This window comes from Vulpes vulpes, chromosome 12 (assembly GCF_048418805.1).
Source record: "Vulpes vulpes isolate BD-2025 chromosome 12, VulVul3, whole genome shotgun sequence".
NCBI classification, from domain to species: Eukaryota; Metazoa; Chordata; class Mammalia; order Carnivora; family Canidae; genus Vulpes; species Vulpes vulpes.
This window is the reverse complement of record NC_132791.1, coordinates 119065567-119090543: the sequence shown is the minus strand read 5'-3', so window position 1 is coordinate 119090543 and position 24977 is coordinate 119065567. Positions and strand designations below refer to the sequence as shown.

Genomic DNA, 24977 nt, shown 5'->3' with positions numbered 1-24977 from the left:
GCAGACTCCCCGCTGAGCAGGGAGCCTGATGTGGGCCTCAATCCCAGGACCTGGATCATGACCTGAGCCAAAGGCAGACGCCCAACCAATTGAGCCACCCAGGTGCTCATATTACCTTCTATTATATATATATATATATATATATATATATATATATATACACACACACACACACATATTTTCAAGTCTATTTTAAATACATATATATTTTTTAATCCCCCTCAATCTTACACCTCCTATTTCCACTTCCTTCTCCCTTGCCCTACCTTCACCAGCTAAGTCTCTTAAAACACTTGTCTAGACTCCTGCCTCCCACTCTGCGCTCCCCATTCACTCCACCCACTGCCATCTGGTTTCTACTCACCACTGCGCTGAGCTCCCCTGTAAACGCCTAAGTGCCAGGTCCGAGAATGGCCTCCTTTATCTAATCTTACCTCCTTCTCACATCTGACCATGCTTCTCCCTCCCTTTCCTAGCACTCTCTTCTCTCTTGGATGTTAAGACAAAGCCTCCCTGGTTTTCCTTCTTGGTTCCTTTCACTGGAACACCTCCTGCCTTTCCTTTAACTGTTGACATTCCCTGAAGTACCCTCCTTAGCCCCCCTCCTCCCCAGGGGATACCTTCTTCTTAGGAGAGCCTGTCCATAGCCATGGCTCCAAGTGAGTGCTGTGGAATGCAGAGACATTCCCCCAGCAGGGGAGGGGTACACCACAGACCTCAGCAATGCTGAACCACTGCCCTTAATCACAGCACCGCCTGGGATTCTAAACTCCTTATCTTGGCTAGTGAGTTTTTTACCACTTGGGTGACCCAGCCAGAAGGTGATCCTTAACCTAAGCTCTTCCTTCTCTTCTCAGTCCTGCATTTGGTCATGAAATTCTATATCCACAGGAATATATCTTGAAACCAACTTCCTCCCAAACTGCTTAGCAAGACCCTGAGTTGAGGCCCTCATAACCACACCTTCCTCCATGGCTTCTCCCTAACCCTATCTCTAACCCACCCCCCTCCCCCCAAGGAATTCCACACCAGGTTGATCTCATCCTCATCACCCCACCCCCTGCACCCCCTTTGGGCAACTCACCTTGGGATAGAGCCCAGACTCGGCCCTCCTCAACCTGATTCCCACCTGCCTTCCCCACCTTCACTTTTTGCTGCTACCTCCAAGGCTTTTGCCCCCCGCCCTCCCAAACTGCTTGCAGTTCCCCAAATCCCCCAAGCTTTTTATGCCTCTGTATCTGTCCATATATTATCTCTCTACCTGGAAAAACTCCTGATATCATCTACATGGCTGTCTCGTACCCACCTTTCAACACTCATCTCAAGGGCCTCCCAGAAAGTCCTTCCTGACTCCAAGTCTGCATATTGAGTTAACTCCTCTCTATGCTTCTGCAGCACTAAACTATGTCTGTTATTGTTCTTAGCATACAGCATTGTGATTTTCACTGTATCCTGCACAAGACCCTAAAATAGAAGTCCCTGGATGGAAAAGACACTATACAATTCATCTTTGTAAGTCTTTGACTTATCAAAGAGTCAAACACATAGTAGGTGGTATATACACAAGCACGTGCAGATATGCATGCAGCATTTACTCAAAAAGCATTAAAAATGGAGGACAAAACTTATATTAATTTTAATCTGAGACAATACACTGTGACGCTTCTCAATATTCACTATGGCAAACAGAGTCTTCTTGAGTTGAGTCACACAGCAATTCCATTGGTCACTGGAAGTAGAGGCAGAAGGCCTTAGGTTAGGACTTGGTTTCTCCTAAAAAATGGTCATTTTCTAAGAAACACTTGCTGTATGCTAGACATCACAGACTCTCTCCCATAGAATCTACAGAGTACTTCAAGAAAGTCTGGAGTGAGGTTTTGGTATAGAGGCATTTCTGTGCACCAATATTCTTTAAAATGGAGTCAAATAGGGCCACACATGAAAATTTTGCTTTCAAACTGGTCATTCCTTATGTTAAGTTTTGAAACTTAACTCAAACGTCCTTCTGCTACCTCTCAGTTTTGTTAGTTACTAAGCTTCAAATCACTGTCATTGGGCAAGCAGTGAACATGCAATAATTATTTCATATTTTTCTTCCTCCGTCTCTATCATCTTTAAACCCACAATATCTCAATCCAACTGATGTCAGTAAATCCAGGCTGTCCTAACTTTTCTCTAAAACTCTTAAAACTATTTGAATGAGGTGTTGAGCAGCTGTCAGTTATGGATTTGAAAATAAAAAAGAGCCTGAAAATTGTACGTTCAGTATAAAAAGATTAGGTGAAGCAATTCAGAATGTTTAAGAACTTTAAATCAAGTTAAAAGCAGTTACGATGGCCAGACCTCATGAAGCTCCGCTTAAGAGTCGCATTAACCTGGCAGTCAAAACTATTTAAAATGAATAATGTTTTTTTCACATTTCACTCACTTTCAGTATCAAAAAAAAAAAAAAAAAGATAACAATGTGAATTGGCATACAGCAATTCAGTCATGTTAACAGTAACCTTCAAGATTTAGCGTCCTAAGGACAAAGCGAGAGCTATTAATCTATGGACTTGATGAGCTCCATCCCTCTGAGGCCAAAAGGGGTAATTCCTCAAATAAAGAAAGGACAATTAGGGTATTCCAGAAGCTTTCCGACTTTAAATGCAAGGGAAAAGTTGAGAAAAATGTGCATTTGGATGCTCACGATAGCTGAGTCCAGTATCCAAGATGAAACTACTGAATTTGGGGTGAATGTCAATGCCTTACCCCAACGCCTCTTCCAACTACCTCTCTCACCAGTTAATGCTATGGAATGAGCATGAGAATTTGGCTTCTTAATTTATAAGCGTAGGGCCTGCTGTCCAAGATGGTAGCTACTAGCCATCTGAGACTATCTAAATTTAATTAAAATGAGACAGGATTAAAAAGTCAGCTCTTCACTTCAATAGCCACGTTTCAGTGCTCAACAGTCATGTGTGGCATGTGGCTATAGTGGACAGCACAGACAGTGACTATCCATCATCACAGAAGGTTCTATCGAGCAGCAATGGAGAGACACGGCTAGAGAAAAGATGCTTGAAATGCTGGACTTGCCAGCTCTAGTTTCAGAGCTCCTCAGCTAAACTGAGCTACTTTCTGCTCATTCCACCTGTAAAAGAAGAGCAGTCATCTCGAGGTAGCATGCAAAATTTCCACAAGGATATATCTTTTACCTGAAAGAAGAGTTCAGGCAGTGCAGACCACAACTCAGCAGGTTGCCATATTAGGCCCAAGCCACACTCTCACTACTCAACTGCAAATCAAAATGCTCCCACACATCAATTTAATTTGTGACCCCCTGCCAGCTAATATGTGCTAAGGAACCATGCACGGTCTTTCTGGACTTCACACAGCATGTTGAAAACGAGGGTGGCAAACATTAATCTACCTAAAGAACAGGAGCGGCCGCGAAGCTGACCTAGATTCTTCCTGCCATCCTGGAAGTGCTCCCTGTACTACACTAGGATTTGTTTTTGTTGTCTGGTGCTGGCTTTTAAAGAGCACACTTCCAGAAAAACAGCATCCATCTATCTTCCCTGCATGCTTACGCCTGCCAAAGCTGTCACTCATTATATGAAATGCAAGGACAGTTGTGAAGTTCATTAATTTGCTCTTTATTCAACACTACAACCTCAAGAATCTTAATTAAACATTTTAAGTAATATGGACAGGCTGAACAGACTCTCGACAGCTCCCTATACCATGGTTAAAGGCACAATTTGCTGTACTGGTGTACTACATTGGGCACTGAACTCATTGGAGTACGTACCAGTCCAAAACATGGAAACTCATTCCAGTGTGGCCACATCCTAGCTGTGTGACTGGGCTAGGTTATTACCAGTCTAATTTCATTCTTCTATAACCTCCTCCCCAGAATTCATTCACTCCCAAGATGACCCTCTCCCTCTCCCCTTCATGACGTGTCAGCCATTTAGATGGCCGACTTCCATCCCACATCAACTCTGCCTATCTCACACTTACAACATTATTCTCCTGTTCCCTGACTCGTCCTTCTTGGGGTTCACCACACTGTCCTCCCAAAACACACTTTCTTTAAGGATCTACCTATAGGATCTCCCATACGCTCATCTCTAGTGCCTAACTCACTGCTAGGCTACACATCAGCACTGCAATACGTGTGTATCACCTAGGTAAGTGATTCAATGCATAATGTATAACTCCAGCTATCAAATCTTTTACGGATGACTTTCAAATCTGTATCTCTACCTCTGCTCTCCATTTCTCTTCTAAACCCTAGGACCACATTTCAAACTACCATCTAAGTATTTCCACCATGTTCTTACAGTAGCTCATTTAACATATCCCAAAGCCAACCTCATTGTCTTTCATTATTAAACCCATCATACGTTACTGTTATTTCTGTTCTTCGGAATAGCTGTTCTCCTAAGCCACCCAAGTTCAAAATCAAAGCACACCATTGCTTCTAGTCTTTATTTGCTCTCAATCCCCATTTCTGGTCATCCATGGAACCCAGTCAATTCTACCTCCATTCTTCCTTCAGTGCCCTAGTTCAAGTTTTCATGAAGTCTTATTGAACTATTAGACCACTAATCGATCTCTCATTTCTAATCTAAGCACAAACCATTGCCAGATTCACATTCCTAAAGCATCAATCTGATGTCACTTCACTGCTCAAAATCCCTTCAATAGTTTCCAATGACCTCCTGAATTAAATCTAAATTTGGCATTCAGAGGCTTTCTGCAACCTGGCACCAGCTATCTTTCCCTAACCCCATCTCACACTCCCTTTCAGCTCTCCTACCTGTAAGCCTTGATTCATGTGGCTCTCCCTCAACCTGAAATATCCTTTCTTCTCACCTCTTTCTTCCCCATGTTTTCAAAACTTGGTTTAAATGTAGAGCCTTCTGCACTCCAACTCCCTGTCACCTCCCTTCCTTACGTCCCCCCATGGAAAGACAGAGAGGACAGTGATCTGAAAACTCCTTATCCAGTTCTTTGCTGTGGCCACCCTCATACCTGCCAGGGCCCCACAGAGAATATGAAGAGAGGAAGACAAGACAAAGGAGCATTCCTTGTTGCTGCCCACAGCTTTGACCTCGCCCCTGATGTGCTCTCACTAAACTGGGTGTCATTCTCTCCAGCCTTGTTTTGAACCTGAAGGACTCATTCTGTTTAGGCCAGTGGTTTTCACATCTTTTTCAAAAAGCACTTCCTTCAAAGAGAACCCTTTGGCGATCCAATATATAAATGTGGAGCTTCTCTAGCTGAAATGGTAGAGTGCTTTGGGAGCTAGCACCAAGTCAATGTTATAAAATGAATTAATTCTGATCAGTTATTCCATTAAAAGTAGATTATATATTCACTTTTTTTTTTTTTTAAGTCTATCCTTTTCTTGTTCCTTTAGTTCATGAAAAGTTCAGGTCACAATCTTCAAGGTGATGACCTCATTTAAAAAAAAAATCCTAAAACCTTGAAGAATATTCAATTAAAGCATAATTCTGTATGCACTCACCTTACGAAACAAGGATAAGAAGATGTAATCATGGGTAAATTAATATGAAAATGGGAGATCATTTTTGGTTAAAAAAAGGTGAAGGAAAGTTCTGCTACTACGTTAGTCTGAAAGTCTAACTTTCTAGACCTGATTCATGCTACAGCATGAATGGAATAAAATGCTTGAGGAATAACATTACAAGAGGAAAAGAAAACTGAACGAGGTGGTTATTTAAAGAATCATCAACTTGTTTTCATGCAAATGACCAGAATAATGAAATAAGCAATCCTGCCAACAGGACCTAGAAGCAATTGCTTTTAAATAGGATGCTTGAAGCATTAACCATCTAATTCTAGAAGAAATTGATTAACTAATCTCTTCTTTCTCGTGAGTAATACCAATCATATACTATACATTAATGCACTGACAAAATTTGTATTTCAAAGATATAATTTTTCTTGAATATTGCTATCAAATCATTTACTTGACAGTAGGTTATGCTGATAAAGATATATTTACCAAGATTTATGGTAGAAGGAAGGTTTAATGACCACAACTTGAGGGATTCCCGAGAAGACAGTCCCTGAAAAAATGTCTACCCAGAAAGGGGGGAAAAATGGCACACAGTAGAAATCAAGGCAGATATGTGATTCCACTCAAAACCTCAACTAATTGCAATAATCCACGCACAATGCCCTAGAAACGCAGGCTGTGTAACCTAAGACAATACAGAACTATATAGCTACAAGGGAAGCATCGATAAAAATGCTATGATTCTCCATAATTCAAAGCATTTAAAGCACCAAACACAGACTAGGCAAGATGCATGCCTTAGGCAGGGAGGAGAGAAGTCTAAATGGATGGATGTGAATATGAAGGAACACTTTAGAAATAGGCCATAAAAAACAAGTTATGATAGGTCCTCCTCCCCCTCCCAATACTGTCAGGAAGTTAGAGTTATTGAACAGGTATCGCTTATGACAGTGAGAAAAAGGCTGGCTACCCCCTCCCCCTAAAAACGCCTTTACAAGGTCACAGATATATCAGTGTCATAAATGCATTTAAAAAATATTACAGCAATAAACTCTGGTTAGAGTGGGTTCCACCTCTATGTTCACAGGAAAGAACAAACTCCAAACTTCTCCTAAATTAAAAGATGATGTTAGCAAATTCTCTTTTCCCTTGGCCTGTGTAGGAGATCTCTCCCATCTTCCATGTCAGACCCACAGGAAACCTTACTGTTTAAAACTAGATCTGCCATAGGCAAATAAGCTTAATTTGGCCACACTTTAGCACCAACTACAGAGTCACACAAACAGTGGCGGCATCTTCAAAAGATAGACTGCCTTACCCATCTCATTTTTTTTTCAACACGGCAACAAGCCATTTCTCACGTTTGATGCAACTATCGAGATCTATTTTTTGATCCTGTAGCCACTGACTCCACATATATCTTTATTACTGTATAAGAAAAACTGTTACCCTGAGGTTTAAATTTCCCTAAGTTCACCATGCCTGAGAATATATCCCCATTTTAAGACAAGACTCTAAGGAAAAGTTCACCATGCCTCTCCTGAGAATATATCCCCATTTTAAGACAAGACTCTAAGGAAAACTGAGGAAGGGCAGATGACCTCAGAGATAAGTTTCTTGGTTTGCTGCCTCAACTATAAAGTGCAACATGGCATGACAATGACTCAAAGTCCAGCCATCCCCAGACTGCAAGGTGATTAAATAAATGGAAAGAGGTCCTCTTCTCTGGGCTGGTAGTCTAAATCTCTCCAATTGCCCAATAACCAAGTATGAACAAACACACTAGACGTCAGTCCTTCAGGCTATGAAAAAGTCAAGCACATGAATGGCTCTCCATCCATTAAGAGAGAACAAACAACTTCTACTAAGAATTCTCATTCTAAAAGCTGATAATAAGACAAACAACAAATGAAATTCATAAACACAAAGACCTCTTGCAAATCATATACCCCAACCACCAGTATTCAAAACAAAGGAGAAAAGATAGGCTGTATACATATTGGAAATCAGATAATGTAAGAAGAGAGTAAGTGAACAAAAAACTTTTGGAGTGATTATCTTCACACTGGTCTTCAAGACTAACTTACTATCATGTTCTCTGTTCACACGTATGCTGAAACAGCTACAAATGATTTAATGGGCAACAACGCATACCTAATTTCCAACCCATTCATTCCTTCAACAAACATTTATTGAGCACATACTATGTGTAGAGCATTGTGCTCTATGCTATTGAGGATACAAAGATGAATAAGAAGTACTCCTTCCTACAGAAAGACTAAAAGACACATACCCATGAGCGCATGTCGGCTTAGAAGAAGGTAGGAAGTGTTAAATATCATGGAATGGCTAGAGAAATTGTAGTGGAAGCTGAAAAGCCATTACATTCAGGTTGGAAATTGCATCAGATCTGAAAAAGAAACACTGTATTGGATCTTTATGTATGCATTGGATTTAAACTGCTGGTATGGGAGACCAGAGAGTGGAACGTTTCTGTTGGTGGAAACAATTGGACAAATATAAAATGCACAGGTATACAGAAAGAACTCAGGGCAATCCTGAGAAGCATGTTTAACAGGAAGGAAGCAGCTAAGTCGGATAAAGCCCTTTAGGGAAGTAAAGAAGAAAGACACAAAGAAAGGGCACCTGAGTGGCTCAATCAGTTAAGTGTCCACCTCTTGATTTCAGCTCAGGTCATGATCTCAGGGTCCTGGGATTGAGCCCCATGTCAGGGTCCACGCTCAACACTGGAGTCTGCCTGAGATTCTCTCTCTTCCTCTGCCTCTGCCTCTCCTGCTTGTGCAGCCTCTCTTTCTCTCTCTCAAATAAATAAAATCTTTAAAAAAATTAAGGTACCTACCCAACCTGAGAGATCACAGTAAGTTTCCTTGAGGAATCAGTGCTCGAAGTGGATCCCAAAAGTCTTATTAGAATCAGATGTATCAGACATATCATGAGAAAGGAGGAACACACACAAAAAACAGAAAGGCCTGAGAACACAGCAGATCCAGGACACATTTACTTTGGTAAAGCAAAGAATATGGTGGGTGGGTAGCACCTACAGCTAGTCCTAAGAAAAAGAACATGGTACACGTGGCTGGCACGAAATGGGCTGGAGAGGAAGACAGAGGTGACGAAGGACACTGTAGGCCACAAGGAAGGAGCTTTGTCCTCAAGGGGCCAAGAAGACATTTAAAGATTCTAAGCATGAAAGTGACAACTAAATGTGTATTTTACAAAGATCTGTCTAAAGCCAGTGTTTGGGATGCATTATAAAGGACAAGACTAGAGGTAAATGGATCAATTAAGGGGCATTTCTATCAGTGTAAAACTACTTTCCTCATCTGTAAAATGTGGATAAGGGGAAACTAAGGCAGTGAAGGTGGTGAAATAGAGTGAATGCAAGAGATAAGCAAGACGTTGTAACTAAAGAGAGGTGTAGGATGAGGACGTACTCTAAGATGTCTCTCAGATTAATTTAACACCTGGGGTGGATGGTGGTACCCTTCCTCAGGATAGGAGACACAAGACAGAGGGAGGTTTGAGGAAGAAAGACGCTAGGCTCAGTTTCAGACATCTTGAATTTTAGAAAAATACAGCTAAGTGTTTAGGAGTATAGATATTGAAGACAGACCTCATTCTGCTACTTCTTGCTTAAGCCTCTTGGACAAAGGGTCTACATTCCTCTCCACTCCCTCATCTGTAAAATGCAGTAAGAGACGTAAATACTCACAGGGTGATAATAAGGATTAAATGAGACCATGAATGAAAACACTAAAAGAACAATAGTTGCTATCACTACCTTTTAAAATTTATTCTGGTCCCTTAATATTAATGAGAACATTAATTGTTTTGAGCTAACTAGGGAACCCCTAGACTGAGATATCCAGTAGGCAGTTTTATAACATGATCTGACATTTAAATGCAAAAGGCTGTGTATTTTACAGTAAGTAAGTACACCACAACTGGGGGAGGTGGGGGGAGAGTGGGAAGAATGGGGGCATTGAGGCTTGAGATACAGATTTGCCAATTACTGGATGAAAAGAAGAGTCAAGAAAGACTGATGAGGAGCAGGGCAAGTCATGGTTATTAAACATCACAGACACGCACTTAGATTATATGGAATGAGGCAGTCCCTATTTTGCTGCAAGTACCTTGGTGAATTAAATGAAAAAGCAGATAAAGAATTCTTCAGGGGTGCCTGGGTGGCTCAGCTGGTTAAGCATCTGCCTTCGGCCCTGGTCATGGTCCCAGGTCCTGAGAATCGGGCCCTACATCAAGGTCCCTGCTCAGTGGAGAGCCTACTTCTCCCTCTCCCACTTCCTCTACTTATGCTCTCTCTGTGTCAAATAGTTAAAATAAAAATCTTAAAAAAAAAAAAAAAAAAAAAAAAGAATTCTTCCAACAGCCCAAAGAGAACTATTCCCCTGGAAGGAAATGAAAGAGACATGAAGATAGAAAAAAAAAAAAAAAATTAGCTTCTAAGTAAAATAAAGCCAAACTGGTAGAAAATCATCAAAATAAATATGAGACCCAAGGATTTTCCAAATAAGGAGAAAGGGTATAGGCAGATGTTTAACATGGCTTGTGGAAAAGAATTTAAAAAAAAAACAACCCACAATGCTACCATTATTTTTTCAAAAGGAAAACCAGGAAGGCTCTGAGAAAGGAGTGAAATTGGCTCCCATGGGAAGGTAGGTGGGAATGTACCAGAAAACACAGGCAAGGGAGTAAGACTTCTTTATATCATTTTTATATTAATGATTTACATGTTCAAAATACATAATTAAATCAACAGGTTAAGAAAAAAAAAACTAGAATTGAATATAAACAGAAACAAATGATCTTAACTATGTATTTCTATGTCTAATTGATCCACCCCCCACACACACAGAGGAAAGGAACTAACTTGTGAACCTGTAAACACACTACTCTGTCTAACCTCTGTGGGATCTATTTTAAAGGCAAAAAGAATGGCAAAGGGTTTTAAACTTTATTTGGTAGGTTTGTTGCCTAGGGGGTGGTCTTGGTAGAGTAATTTCAAATTTTTTTTGCATTAATTATAAACCATTGGCATGGCTGGAAAGCAAGGCTCTCGCCATGGGGAAAAAAAAAAGACACAAAAAAGAACAGGAGGAGAAAATATTGGGTTATCAGACTGGAATTGACATATAGAGAGACAGAAAGGTAATTTATAGATAGATAATTTACATATATAATTAAATGTACAAAGTTATATATAAATGTTTATTAAAATATTACTTTAATATTTATGTTAAAATAATATAAATATATAAATTTATTATACATAGATATCCTAGTTCTGTCTGCTGACACAAGAAGTCAATAGCAATGAGCACACCTCCTTTGTATCTAAATACCACTCTTCCACTAAAAGGAGTCAGGACTTCTTAGAGAAATAGCTGATTCCAGGTCTGGGGCAGAGAAAATACAATGTGAGCTTCGACATTTTCTTAGGACAGAAAATAAGAAAGCACTTAAGAATTAAAGAAGATGTATCAAAAGGAAATGAGAGCCAGACCCAAGGGTTCCCACTGGCCAAATACAACATAATGAAATATATTACACTGAATTTTCTCTTTCAATCTATGAGTCCACTGTGATTTTTGTTTTTATTTTTATTTTAAGATTTTATTTATTTATTCACAAGAGACACAGAGAGAGAGGCAGAGACATAGGCAGAGGGAAAAACAGGCTCCATGCAGGAAGCCCAATGTGGGACTCGATCCTGAGACTCTGGGATCATGCCCTGAGCCAAAGGCAGACACAACCACTGAGCCACCCAGGCGTCCCCACCATTGTGATTTTTAAAAAAAAGAGGAGAGGAAGGGGAACAGTCCTTCTTTACACAAGAATGCTTCTACCACCCAATGTGGAGAAATGATAGAATCAGAAAAATCACCATTTTGTAACCACCCGTGTAATACTTGATTAAGACAAGGTTTATTGATGCAGCCAAAATCACTAAGTCAAGTGTTTTTAGGGTACAGGATGTCCAATCTTAAAATATCCACAAATTATTAATTACAAAGGGACAAAATGGAGAACTCTGTGAATCCAGCTAAACTAAGTAACTCAACTTTTATTATCAAACACGAGATTAAACACTGTCACCACTAACAGGACAAACTGAGGTAAGAGTATTAGAAACTGACAACAGCTCTGCAGTGCTCCAGGCTATGACTGTTATCTGAATCAAACAATGAGGAAATGATCAATCTGTAGAACTGTGGGACATTGTACAAAACATTGCTGTGGACTGAACAAAATGTCAACACCATCAGAAACACCCCCTACTCCTTTAAAGAAAAAAAAATGGAGGACAAAGGAATGCTTCTAGATTTTCAAAAAAAAAAAAAAAAAAAAAAAAGACAGAGAGAGAGAGAGAGAGAGAGAGGGATGTGAAAACCAAATCCAATGTACAATCTCCTCTCCAACGGATACTGGATCAGGGAGGACAAAGAAACACATATAAAGAGCATTAATGGAACAACCAGGAAGATTTGCATATGGACTAGGTATTAGATTTCTTGAACATAGTAACGGCACTGAGGTTACACAGGAAAATGTCCTGATTCTCAGAAGTTGGAGCTATGTGGTGGAGGACTCAAGGGCAAAGTGCCACTATGCGCACAACTGGCTTCCACGTGGTTCAGAAAAGAAAAGGAATAAAAGATATGTGAATATATATGACTCAGAGACCTAGATAAAGCAAATGGGCAAAATGTTAACATTTGACGAATCTAGGAAGGGGTTTACAAGCATTCTTTGTAATGCTTGTAATTTCTTTTAATTTTCCTATGGTTTAAATTTTCTTTCCAAAATAAAAGTTAAAAAAAAATAGACTACAACTTTCTGGAAGACAGGGACCAACCTAGCAAACTATGAATGTGCCTAATTCAATGCCTGGTACAAAAGCAGATTTAAAAATAATTTTTAAATTCTTATTTCTCTACCACATGCCTTACAGGTTAATTACAGAACATACCAAGTTCTTGGTTTAAATAGAGCATATAAAATAAAAGAGGCTGAGTAAAAAAGTCCTGCCTGTGTTTAAAAGCTCCAAAATTTGAGGTTCTAATCACTGCCAGTTTCTCCAAGGAGACTGGATGATTCTATTTACTTCCAAAGAACGTTCGGCTCCAGGTGGGATCTTACTGCCACTTTGTTCTTCAGTCTCACCTTAAAGAGAATTGAGTACATCCTGAATTAATCCTTTCAGCAGAGTATTTCTCAGTATTCCCAAGCCTGATGACAGTAAGAGTCGCAGCCAGAGTCATAACCCCTATTAGTAGGTAGCGGCTGTTTTCCTAAGAGCCATACATATAACATACTTTCTTCTCAAGTACATTCATACATATGACCTTATTTTATTTTTTAACACCCTGTAAGGTAGGTTGTTTTTGCTGTTTTTAACTCCTGAGTAAAGCACTAGGTTTTACTATTCTGTAACCTAAACTGGGTATTCCGCTTGCCAACCTGGCTCAGAGATGGAAGAGATTTGCTTCAGAAAAGGGAACTGAACAGCAACGAACATTCATGTGATTACTAACAAAACTGAAAGAAAGGAGACAGAGGTCTCTTCACAATGATGTGTGCTCACAAGATATGCACAAGGAAAAGTGAAGTTCAGTGTCATTTAAGCTAATCTGTACTTGAACCTTTTAAGAGATAAAACCATTTGAGCAGTAATTTAGTACTAAATTAACTTGGGTTTTTTTTCCTCCCTATCTATGAAGTTTTCACCGTTTAAGTAAGGGTTTCTGCAAGAGGAATGAAGCAATGCTCCTTTCCTATTCAGAAGAGAGAATCAAGCTGATGACTTGTAGTAATATCCGGGTGGCCTGGCTTATTACAGGTATATCCATCCAGCAAAGAGCCAAGCACATACCCCATTCGGACAACCTTTTTCCCAAGACTGTCCCCAGATACTCCATAATAATCTAGTGTTTTCACATCACTGAATTATCATGCTATATAACCTCCGACTAGCAAGCTCTGAACTCAGCAGCAGAAGGATGCCAGACCAAAAATAATAATAATAATAATAATAATAATAATAATAATGGGAAAAAGATGGCAGATAATATTACCAGATAAAGGCTTTGAAAAGATTCCTAGGATAACAAGATGAGCAGTTAGACTGAGAGGTTTCATTTTTTTCTTAAGCCAGTGACAAGGCACCCTCTATGCAATCAACAAAAATGCGACCCGTCCTGATGCTCAAGATGACTGAGCTGAGTTAGGCAGCAACGTCTGAAAAGTCAAAGCTCTTTAAAAAGCGGGCTAGTAAAGGCCTGGGTTTTAGCACACTGCGCTTCTAGCTCCCCAGGGAGGTACTTCTCAGTAACTAGACATTCTGAACATGAGCACCAAACACTTTTCTAAGGTGGTATATCTTCTGGACCATCTTCAGAGGGGTACATCTCATTGACTCCAAGTTAGTTGCTCCCTCTCACTCTGACCCAGAATTCTGAAGTCTTCCGACTCCTCAAGACTTGACTTTTTGTCTAAAAGCCTTACTTTGCCGGCGTGTCACCTGCTAAGTCAGTCACACCATTTTCGTGCTATGGTAAGTACCCGTATTTGAACCTGTCCTACCAAAAAGACGTCATGCAGTCGGCACACTAATGCTTAAGATTTTCATTAAAAGAATGGCCACAACATCTGCACACTTGAGCTTACTGTAAAGAAACATACTCTTGTATATACCTGTAAAGCAGAATAAGAGAGGTCTGTGTCGGGGTATAGTTTAGATAAGCACGTATTAATGAAACGGAAGATGCCAAGGGAAGAGGCTTATTCGCAAGGTAGGCAAGGAGTACCAGCAGGCTTCCACCTAGAGAACAAAACAGTCAAGTGAGAAAACAGGTGAGAGAGCAGTTTCGTGCAAAGACAATGAGCTGAAGGCCGAGAGCAGAACCCCTTTTTAACTCAGTTTAAGGGAGACCAGGACCAGGCTAGAAAAGTAGTAAGAAAGAGGGGCAATCAGAGTAGGAGGGGTAAGAAAACAGTTAACTAAACAGGGTGGACTACGAATCAGATGCAAGAAGCAGGAATGCAGATTAGGTGTTCTGGAAGGGCAGTGCCACAGGTCCTGCTGAGAAAAGAATCACAATGCAGGTAGGTGGACTTGACATCCTGACTAGCCGGTGCCAGGGTCAGGGGAATTGGCTGGGAAGCTTCTGTGAGTAGAACATAGTTTAGAGAGGACATCGAGGCTTCCAGAGAATGTCAGGGAGAAACAATCAGCCCCGTTTTATTTCGGTCCAAGAGTGAAAGCTAAGGAGGGAAGAAAAAAAGAAAAAAAAAAATGACTCCAAATTTCAGGGCCTTGGAGACCAGGACGACGGTGGTGTCATTTGTGATAATGGAGACTTTGAGAAAAGTTGATACCTATGGCAGAAAAGATGAAAGGTTCAGTTTCTGACATGTTAACTTTTATGTTCACCGGGGCCAAGTGGCGATGCGGTTCTGACAACGGGAGAGATGGGGCCGGTGAACCCTTTGTTTGCAGACAGGTCCTCCCTGTCCCCTCCGGGGACCTCATAACTCCCTTCCAATGTGACACTGCGGTCCCGTGCAGGATAGCTCAAGAGCGCCTACCTTACCCAGGAAGCTTGCCAAGAGCAAGCTACTTCTTCCAGGCATTTTTAAAAGTCCATGTCACTGGAATATCATCTTCAAACACTGAGTAGCATTTAAATATATATCACAGTGCTTTCGTTTCAAGCCTATTTAACATTTCTGAAATATCTAGATCAAAATGTTGGGTCAAATGACTATATTCCAGTAAAATATCTACTAAAAGAAAAAAATTTCCCCACCTACCCACATCTCTCTTAAGATAATCACCCCATTCAAGACACCTGTCAGTCATAACAGATTTTTTTTTTCCAACGCTGTTTTCTCTCAACCTTGCTGCCAAGTTGCTCTTTTGAGTAATAATAAAGGCCACACGTCACTTTTGCGGTGCATGTATATAAATACTTCCAGCTCTCTTTCTTCTAACCCTAGTTCAAGGCCAACTGCACCAAAGCTTTTGAGAACCAGCACTGGAAGATCTTCAAAGAGAAACTGCCCATTAACCACAACAGCAGCTGCTGGCTAGAGCCTGCAATTTAAATCTCTGAAAAAGAAACTGTGGCTTCTGAAATTTAAACAAGGAGGTGCCACTTGTAATTACAAACATTCCAGTGGGTCCCTTCCCTCATTGATGGTTTCCAAACAAAGGCTTCTTATTCGTTTTTTGGTGGCGCTCCCCAATCCGTGAATGTAGGCATTCCTTTGTGCTTTTCTGGTGCCGTGGCCAGCTCAGAAGAGGGGCGCAGGAGGCAGGTTTTTACCTGGCCAGGAATGTTCAGACCCCTCAAAACCATCTCATGTGTAATTACTCGTTTGGCTGGAAACCAAAAAAACCAAATGCTTCACATTTATAGTCCACATTAAATACATTTGGGAAAGAACCTCTTAACACAGACACACACATACACACACACACACACACACACACACCTTCACATTTCACGAACCTTAGAAAATGGAACCAACCTATTTTCCCATAAACCAAAGAAGTTCAGAAATTAACCCTGAAGCATTCCAGCATTTCTAACTGAAATTTAAAATTCCTAATTTAAATCAACAGGGCAAATATTCAGGAGTAAAAATAGTAACCTTTTCTCTCCCTACCACCCTGTACCCCCATCCTACAAAAATAAGCCCCAAATACTTACAGCTTGTTGTTTGGGTTTCCCACACCAAAGAAGGCATTTTGTGATCACCTCGGTTACAGATTACAGGCTGAAATTAGCATTTAGCCAGTTCGAAATGAGAAAAGACATTTTTTTAAGCCATATATTCACAAAACGCAAAGGCATTTACACCACAGAGGCATTCAAAGATAAATACACGAATGAGGTATCTCACAGCCATCAAACTAAAATAGCCTTGCCTACAGAAGTCCTCAGATGGAGAGTATTCATTATGAGAACAACTGGAAATGGCCAATCTCGCCATGGGTGCTTTCCATAGTGCGCCGCAGTTGAGGGATTAGCTACAATTACGGCATATTTACACAACCATATTTACACAACAATAAAACTCATCTTATCCGATCCAAACAAAACCTTGCTCAAAATAAACCAAACCACACGAAAAGGTCTCAGGCAGTAATCTGCGCTCTGGCTTCTCTAGTTTCTGCCTCGGCTTTGCACCACTATAATAAGCCTTCACCCTACCTCAGTAAAGCATGGGTAGGGCCACAATTCTGTATACCAGCTGAGAAAATGTATATTCAGTTCATGATACTGTGATTATGGGGTTGGGGGGAAATGTATCTTATAGAGAATCTCTCTAAAGTAAATTATGGAACAAATGACAGGACGCCCAAGATTTGTTGAAACTAATCTGGGAAATGGGGAGGAAGCATACCGAGGATAGGCTGACCACAGGTGGAAAATTTACTGAACTGGGTGATTTGCACACAGGGTTAATTATGGCATTCTTTCCGCTTTGGCAGATATTTGGAAATCTCTGGAATAAAATGGAAAAATAAAGAAAATAGAATCAATGTAAAATAAAGTCATCTTGTGAAAATAATTTTTTTCTTGCTTTAAAAAAATGTTCTCAGACTTTTCACTGCTTACATGAAAAGGGAAGAATGCCTGGTGAGAAAATCAAGACCTGTCCTCGTTCTTGACTTAAGGATTCTTCCTTTCTTCCTTAGTTACGTGGAACTAGGTCTACTGTTAATATGAATCCTCGAAAAGACAAATCAAGAGCTTAAATATCTAAAGCTGAGGCTCCTGACACCGAGTTTTCACACGTCTGACTTATGACAGGGACACAAATCCAAAAGCCCTCCCCTATGAGGTGCCTTGGATGACATTCATGTGGTCACTGCCAAATAAAGTCCAGAGGTTTCAGTATCATTTGTCAACACCAAAGGCAACCTTACCAAGAACTGGTTCTTTTATCTCAGAGGTCACTCCTCTGATCCATGGGTTTATTACCCAGAACAACAATTAATCTTGCTGTCTTCACAATATAAACTAGACCTAGCCAAGATATGGTCTGCCCGTGATCCACATGCCTCACTGGGGCATCCCTGCTGGGAGGTGGAACAGGGCTGCTGACTCCACATAAAGGAACCTGCTGCCCGGCCCGGCTGCATCACCCGCTCATCCTCAGTTCCACGGTCAGCAGGGTCCTTCCCCCTCTGGGCTCCGGCTGCCTCACTACAAAATAATGAGATTTCACCAGACAATTTGTAGCATCCTTCCCCTTACAAAAATTCCACGATTATAAGACTCTCTAGTTCCTCAACAGGTAATAAGAAAAAGGAGCTTTGGTGTTATAATCGTACATTTTCTATCATATGCATTTCAATGTGAATATGAATATTGTACTGGGTGACTTTCTGTATGTGTGCGTCTATATGTATACATATGTGTGTGTACAGATGTATTTGCATATACCCACTGACGGTTACCATTAGGTGCCTATATGGGACTAATTGCTTCCAACTCAAAGCAGCAAATTTTCAATTCTGCAACAGATGTCGCTGTGTGATTTCTCCTTTCTATGCTGGATTTTCAGCTAAAAATGCCCAGCGTAATGGTCAAGTACGATTCTTCCCAAGAAAGAGATATAGCATTTGAATCCTTAGGATTTATTTCTTATAAATGTTCTTCATAGGCTAGTAAATTTCCATTCAAATCATAGCATAGTTTGGCCCAATTTAAGAGATCTCCCACATAAAAACAGGCCTTTTGTTAAACGTGCACGCGCGCGCGCGCACACACATACACACACACACCCATTTTTAAAATGTAAATTCCAAGTGGCCGATTAGGCATTAAAATGTCACATACAAAAACCCAGAGAATGAGACAGTTTCTATTCACAGCAATATTGCCAATTTTGTAAAGCCTGAAAAATCATGTAGCAATGCAGACCCAGGAATTCTAAAAATTCACTTAGGTCTGAGGCCAAAATGTACCAGGTGTGGGCAAAAGTCACGGTAAAACTCCAAGAGCGCCATTACTGATGATGAAAAATTTGGATTTCAGTTTTTACCGCATCTCTTTAAAAATAAATAGTAAGACTGATATTACAGTTTGCAAGATATCTTACCAATCTCCAATTCTCTATCAACCACTTCTTGACACATGTCAAAAAAAAAAAAAAAAAGTGACATCTCTTTCCCTTCAACCAGTATGTCCTCCAATGACCAGCAGTCTCAACAGGTAGCTAGCACAGTCTTCGGCTGAAATTCAGAGCTAGGAGAAAGCATTTCAAAATCTCTTTTTAAACCTAGGAACCTGTTACCTTCTGGGCTTTTAGAGGGAGTGGAGCAAGATGAGCAGTCAGGGAATCCGGGACCGACTCGGTAAGAATATGAAGTCAGGAAGTGGGAGAGGAAGCGAAAGTGTCCTGCTTGTTGGCTTCTTCCCTGTCCCACTCCCCTTAACCAGGAGGGCCATTGGGGAAAACTGGATAAAGCATGTACAACATCCATATGAATAAAGCTCTTTGTTCCAGAGAACTGCCTGCTCTTTTATTCCCCCCTTTTTCCGTATTTGTTCATTTCAAAAGATTGCTCAATGGGCCTCTTGTTCCTCCAAAACGTCCCAGGCAAATAATGCAAGCTTGTCTCGTCACACAAGTCACTAAATGAAGCCTTGTGCGTCTCCAGTGACACACTGTAAATATAAAGTGGCATTAATGAGGGATATTTTATCAAAGCTATCACAGACAAGTGCAAGTCCCTCCTGCGGCCATTCAATTTGATGCAGGGAAAGGCAACAATAGCAGGACGGCACTTTTGTAAAGTCCCCATCCCCAGGACACAAGCCCCAACAGGTCAAGACAAGCAAAACTCAGCCCCTCGGCTTGCCAGCACCATCACAAACCCCCACCCACCAGCCATCCTCTCTAATGCTACAAAAAGGTAAGACTAGGGCAGTGAGCCACCAGCTCAGGAGGGATGAGATGAGAAGCGGCACCACGCGTGCACCTAAAACGTAATAACAGGCGTGATTTACACGGAGGAGTGAGTCTCCACAACCCCATTTCAGCTGTGTTTCATTAACGTCCATTTAATCCACACACCACGGGTGGGATGGGAGATGCTCTCCAGGGGATGGATGGATTCAGTTACAGGGGAAGACAGAACCAGGACCTACAGCACGATGGCCCCAGATCTCTATCCCAGCGAGCCCGTAAAAGAAACACGCCTAATGAAGTTAGAAGGCAACGCCAACAGGTTTCTCTAACCTGACAGTGGCACCTGGAGGCCTCTGGGAGAAAGCTTAGCTGGAGAGGCTGAAGGAAGCAAAGTGCCCCGGGGCCCACCTGAGGTCTAACTCGGGCAGCCCAGGACCTGGGGGCTAGGCCAAGACCCCTTGCCAATGCCATGGCCAAGAAGCGCAGGAGAGAAAAAAAACAGATTTAAAGAAAGTCATCTCACCCCCTCGCTGCAAATCAAGCCCAATTACTTTCTAATTTGAACACAATCTGATAACCAGCGTACAAACGGATGTACACAAGAGCAAGAAGCTGCTTCCATGGTAACTGGCAACAGAATTTTCTTGCAGCTTTGACATGCACGGTTGAGTTCCAGACCGCTCTCCTTTCGAGTCCGCATACATCCCTCGCAGGGAAGGCAACTTCTCACGGCGAGATAGTTACAAATATAGTACAGTTGCTACTACCCGGTGCCGTCAATGAGCAGGCTCGACAGAGGAGGTACCAGCTAACCCTACTCTGCTGCCAAGCGCGCGTTGCACGGCTCCCATTTTTAGTCAAAAGGCAATATCCCCGACCAGCGCCGTCCCCCCACCTTTTTTTTTTTTTTTTTTGCAGCCAATACAAGTCTATTGTTGCCTCTATTATGCGCCAGTTACCGAGCCTTTACTCACGCTCACGTTTAACTGACACTGGCGCTTTTTTTTACAATGCAGCAGCGCGAGGGATCTCTTTCAGGAGCATTTTATTGAACCCATCCAGTCAGAGACATCACCCGAAATGAAGTTGTAACCACACCGGCAATAGGCTGGACCCAATTATCTCGTAACTCATAAATTAAGAATTCACAGAGGGGAAGAAAAAAAAACACACACACACACATAAACAACATCCGGAGACATGCAGTGGCATGGAAGAAAAAAAAAAAATCCTCAGCTCTGGAACGGAGCTGCTGCCAGATTCCCACCCCTGCACATCCCCGGTACGCTCCCCAAGCCGAGCTCCCTTGCAAGCCTGCCTGGGAGGGGTGGGGAGGGAGCAAGCAACCCGGCATCCCCGGGTCCGGAGCTCGCGCCCCCCGACATCCCCGTTTCCTACAGCGTGTCTCCTGCGGTGTTTACGTAACTGTGTGTCCTCTAGCGTGTAAACAAAAGGCACAGCCCAAGCGGAGAGGCGCCCGGGAGAGGCACGGGGGCCCCGGCGCTGCGCCCGCCGCGGCCGGGGGCTCCGCAGGTGGGGGCCGAGCTCTCCGCGTCCTCCGCCACTTGTTGCTCGCGGTCCTGCGGCTCCCAGGCTGCGAGGAGGGGCTCTGCAGGCGCCGAGCCCTGCTGCATCCCCCCGCCCCCGCCCCCGCCCCCGCCGCGGGCCCCGCGCCGCCCGGTCCCGCCGCCCGCCGGGAGCCCGCAGCGGGAGGCCCGGGAGCGCGGCGGTGGCGGGAAGGGGAGGCAGGGCGCAGGACCGCCGGCCTCGGCTGGGGAAGAGCTCCGGCTCCCTTTTGTTAGCAAAAGCAAACACTGCCCTCTTCTTTCCCGACCGCGCCAACGCGCCCGGCACACGGGCAGCCGCACAGCGAGCTCCTGCCGAGTGCTCCGCGTCCCCGGGGAAGGCGCCGGGCGTGCAGAGCCGCCCCCGGGCACATCCCCAAGGCAGCTCCGCGCACCGGGGCGCACCGGGGCGCACCGGGGCGCCCCGAGGCCCGCAGGGTGCCCGCCTGGCCGCAGAGGCCGCGAACCTCCCTCCACCGCCGCGGAGCCGCCGGGGAGGACGCGCAGCCTGGGAATCCGGCGTCCCCACGAGCGGCGGCGGACGCCGTGGGGCCGGCGGGCTGCGGGCTCCGGGTCCTGCCCGCAGAGGCGGCGACAGCCCCCCCCCCCCCCCGCGGGGCCGGGCCCGAGGAACTTTCCCTGCCTGGAGCCGAGCCCGGGAGCCCCGCAGCCGGGTGGCGGGGGCCGGGCGCCGGGGGTGCGGAGGGCCGCGATCCGGCCGGAGGGAGGCACGCGGGGCGCGCGGTCCGGGGACGGGGGGGAGGCAGAGCGCGGGGACAGCGGGGGCGGGTCCGGGGACGTCCTGGAGCTCGGGGGGCAAGCACGCTGGAGGCGGCTGCGGGTCAGCTCGGGAGGCGGGGGGCACAGGGAGGCAGCGGGCCCGCTGGAGAGGCGGGGGCGAGCGGCCAGCCCCGGGACGGGAGGACCTGCAAGTTACGGGGACGACCGCGAGTTTGGGAGGGTCCGGAAGGCTGGGGGTGCCTCCGTCCGTTCCCCTCCTCCCCTATTCTCGAGCCCCCGGGCCCCCCGTGTCCAGTCCACTCCGCACCCCGCGCCAAGCCGGGGAGAAAAGGTACGGGCGCAGCCATCCCCCAGGGCTCGGCTGCCACCCAGATGGGCGGGGGGAAGGGGACCCCCGATCCCTCGGCCGCTTCCAGCTCAGCCCGGAGTTTCCTCTCCACGCTCCCTCCGATTCGGATTTAGGAAGTGGGGGAAGGTTGTCATGGAAACGTTTCCCCCTTCCACGGCCCCGGCTCCCGGGGTGCCTTAGGAGATCTAGAGGGCCGACCGGCCGGTGCCCACACCTACCTGTGGGGATCAGGGCCGCGGCGGAGAGGAGCAACAGCAGAAGCCGGAGTCGGAGCCCGGGAGGCGCCGCCGCCGCCGCCACCGCCGCCACCGCCGCCGCGCACTGGGACCCGCTCGGCAGCACAGCACTCGCCATGTCGGGCACCTGCCTCAGACTGGCGGCGGTGGCTTCCTCCGGAGCCCGAGCGGACAGCTAATGAGATGCTAATGACATGCGCTGGGGGCGGAGTCCGGGCCGGCCAATCACAGCGCCGCTAGCCCAACCCGGCTCTCGCAGGACTCGCCCCCTCCCCCACCCCGCCCCCTGGCGCTGGCGCTCGGCGGCGCGCCCGCGCCACCTGGGGGCGGGGCCGGGGGCGGGGCGTATGCAAATATGTTTATGTTAAAATTCGTGTTCGCTTCCCCGGAATCGGGGAAAAAGTGTTCTCCTGGGCGCCCGGCTCGTGGGGGCCCGGGCTCCAGGGGGCGGGTCTCGCTTCCCGTACACCTATATTAGGAACGTATGCAGCAACCGCTGTAGCCGACCGGCCGCCCGAGGATCTGTCTCCCGCGGAGGAGGCTCCCGTGCCCGGGACACCGGGTGCATCTGGCCAGGAAACCACACGCTGCAAATTTCCGTCACTCACCTTGCACCGAAGGGATAGATCTTTGGGAAACGGGGGCTGCTCGGGAGTGGAGAATGAGAATGCAGGTCCCCGGATTGACAAAACAATCTGGGAGAAGTGCATGCGTGCTTTGCACGTCCGGCGGAGCGGGAGAGCCCGCTCAACAGCCTAGCGGCAGACTTGGGCATAGTTGGGAGAAAGGAACCCGAGTCGGGCTCTGGGATTTTCGAGTCGGTAGCTTTGCGGTATATTTTCCGGAAAGGTAGATCGGGGAGGGTCGGCTCTGGCTCCCCAGCTTGCAGAGGGTCTCCCTCCGGCCTTATATAGATACATGCGTATTTAAATACCTTTGACACAAGTGCAATGATGTATATTTACGATTACACACATCCAACAAAAAAAATCTTTTCCGTCAAGGCTCCTGGGGGGAGGGGGGAGGGGGGAGGGCGGAGGCGGAGGGTGGGGTTGGGGTGCCCATGAAGAGAGGGTCTGCCATCTTCATCCTTGGTGGAAGGGGCTCAAACCCACTCCCTCCTTCTCGACGCCCCAGTCCCTTCCTAAGGCGGCTGGGGACCAACAGGTGCTCCGAGCTTCCCGTGTCTCTGGGAGAGGCGGGCTCTCCCGGCTGAAACGATTTGCTTCTCCGGACTCGCTGTCTCTCCCCGAAATTGCCTCTGCTTTCTTTTCAACCAGGCAGCCGGCTCCCTTGTTTGTCTGCTTTTTAATTACTTATTTTCTTCCCCTCTAGAAGATCGTATTGCGCTCTGACCCTCTGTTGCTCAAGCATCAAATTGAAGGACGAGCCATATTAAGTGTAAAGGTTTATAATAATTTAAGTATTCATAGAATGCAGAACAATAAGATGTAGGAAATACAATTTGCATAATAAATATCAATATCACAACAGCTAAAACAAACCATGACAAATTATCTGTGGCTAAATGACCAAGAGATTACTGAATGTAAATTGCTAAGACTGAGCTGCAGTCAAGAGGAGCTGCACCAAATGACTTGCCTGGCCCTCTGTCCTCGTTTAGCTAAAAAATAATAATAATAAATAAATAAATAAATATGACATATCAAAAAGGAAGTCAAGATCTGCCAACCCACCAAATGAGTTACACTTAAAAACAGCCTCCTTATTATCCATTATGCATAAACTAATTTCAAGACTGCCCTGTCTTCCCGGCCCTGGGTATTCTGCTCCGTAATTACAGGCCCTGATGCATAAACTACAGGCAGTCCTCCAGAACTCAGGAAAGCTCCAGCAGACAGTGCTGCATGAGGCAGGAAACCATCACCATGTGGTCACCGGGATAATGTCCACTCTGCAAAGTCCCATGTATTCTTATCACCCTTGGAGGCACGGCTACCTGGGCAGACCAAAGGCAGAGCAGAGAGTCACGCCAAAATCAGGATAAAAAGTTTCGAGGCTGTATGTATGTTGAAAGCGATGTGTTAACTATAAAATAAGGTCCTATATGCCAGGAACTCTAGCGCCCTAGCTAAGAGTCATATTTATATTTGCTGCTATTATTATTATTATTATTACTAGTCTTGCAATTATTGAGTTTTTATTAAGTATTTTGCATACATAATCTCATTTAATACTTGGAACAATCCCCATGGCACGTACTATTATCTCCCATTTTATATTTTTTAAACATAGTTAGAAAGATTAAGCAATTGCCCCGAGGTCAAAGTTTCTAAGGTGCAGACAGGGCTTGTGCAATTAACCACTATATGCTATATACCATGCCTCAACAAATATTTGTTAAGTGAATGAATAAACATCACATTACAATGCATGAATAATAAGCACAGGATCACTACATTTTTAACATAAGGCAAAAATATGCCAGCAACTGAGAAACTTTTTTTTTTTTTTTTTTAAATAACAGGATTGCATTACACTCCTAAGGAAAAGCATTCCTTATGAGGCTGGATCTCCAAGAGAATCTAGTTAGGCCCCAAGCCTCCCACACTAGGAACACAGTA

General features: G+C 44.4%; 1 protein-coding gene across 6 annotated transcripts in view; it reads right to left on the bottom strand.

Moving 5' to 3' along the window:
• CADM1 (cell adhesion molecule 1) overlaps nucleotides 1–22563 on the bottom strand; it is a 326789-nt gene extending 304226 nt beyond the window's left edge. For 2 of the 6 annotated variants that reach the window (XM_025999197.2, XM_025999193.2), the window contains exon 1: nucleotides 22375–22563. In XM_025999197.2, coding sequence (XP_025854982.1) covers nucleotides 22375–22510 — 136 coding nt within the window. In that variant the 5' untranslated portion in view covers nucleotides 22511–22563. The remainder of the gene's footprint in view (nucleotides 1–22374) is intronic. The other 4 variants (XM_025999192.2, XM_025999195.2, XM_025999191.2 and 1 more) reach the window with 2 other exon arrangements.
• Nucleotides 22564–24977: the final 2414 nt, after the last annotated feature.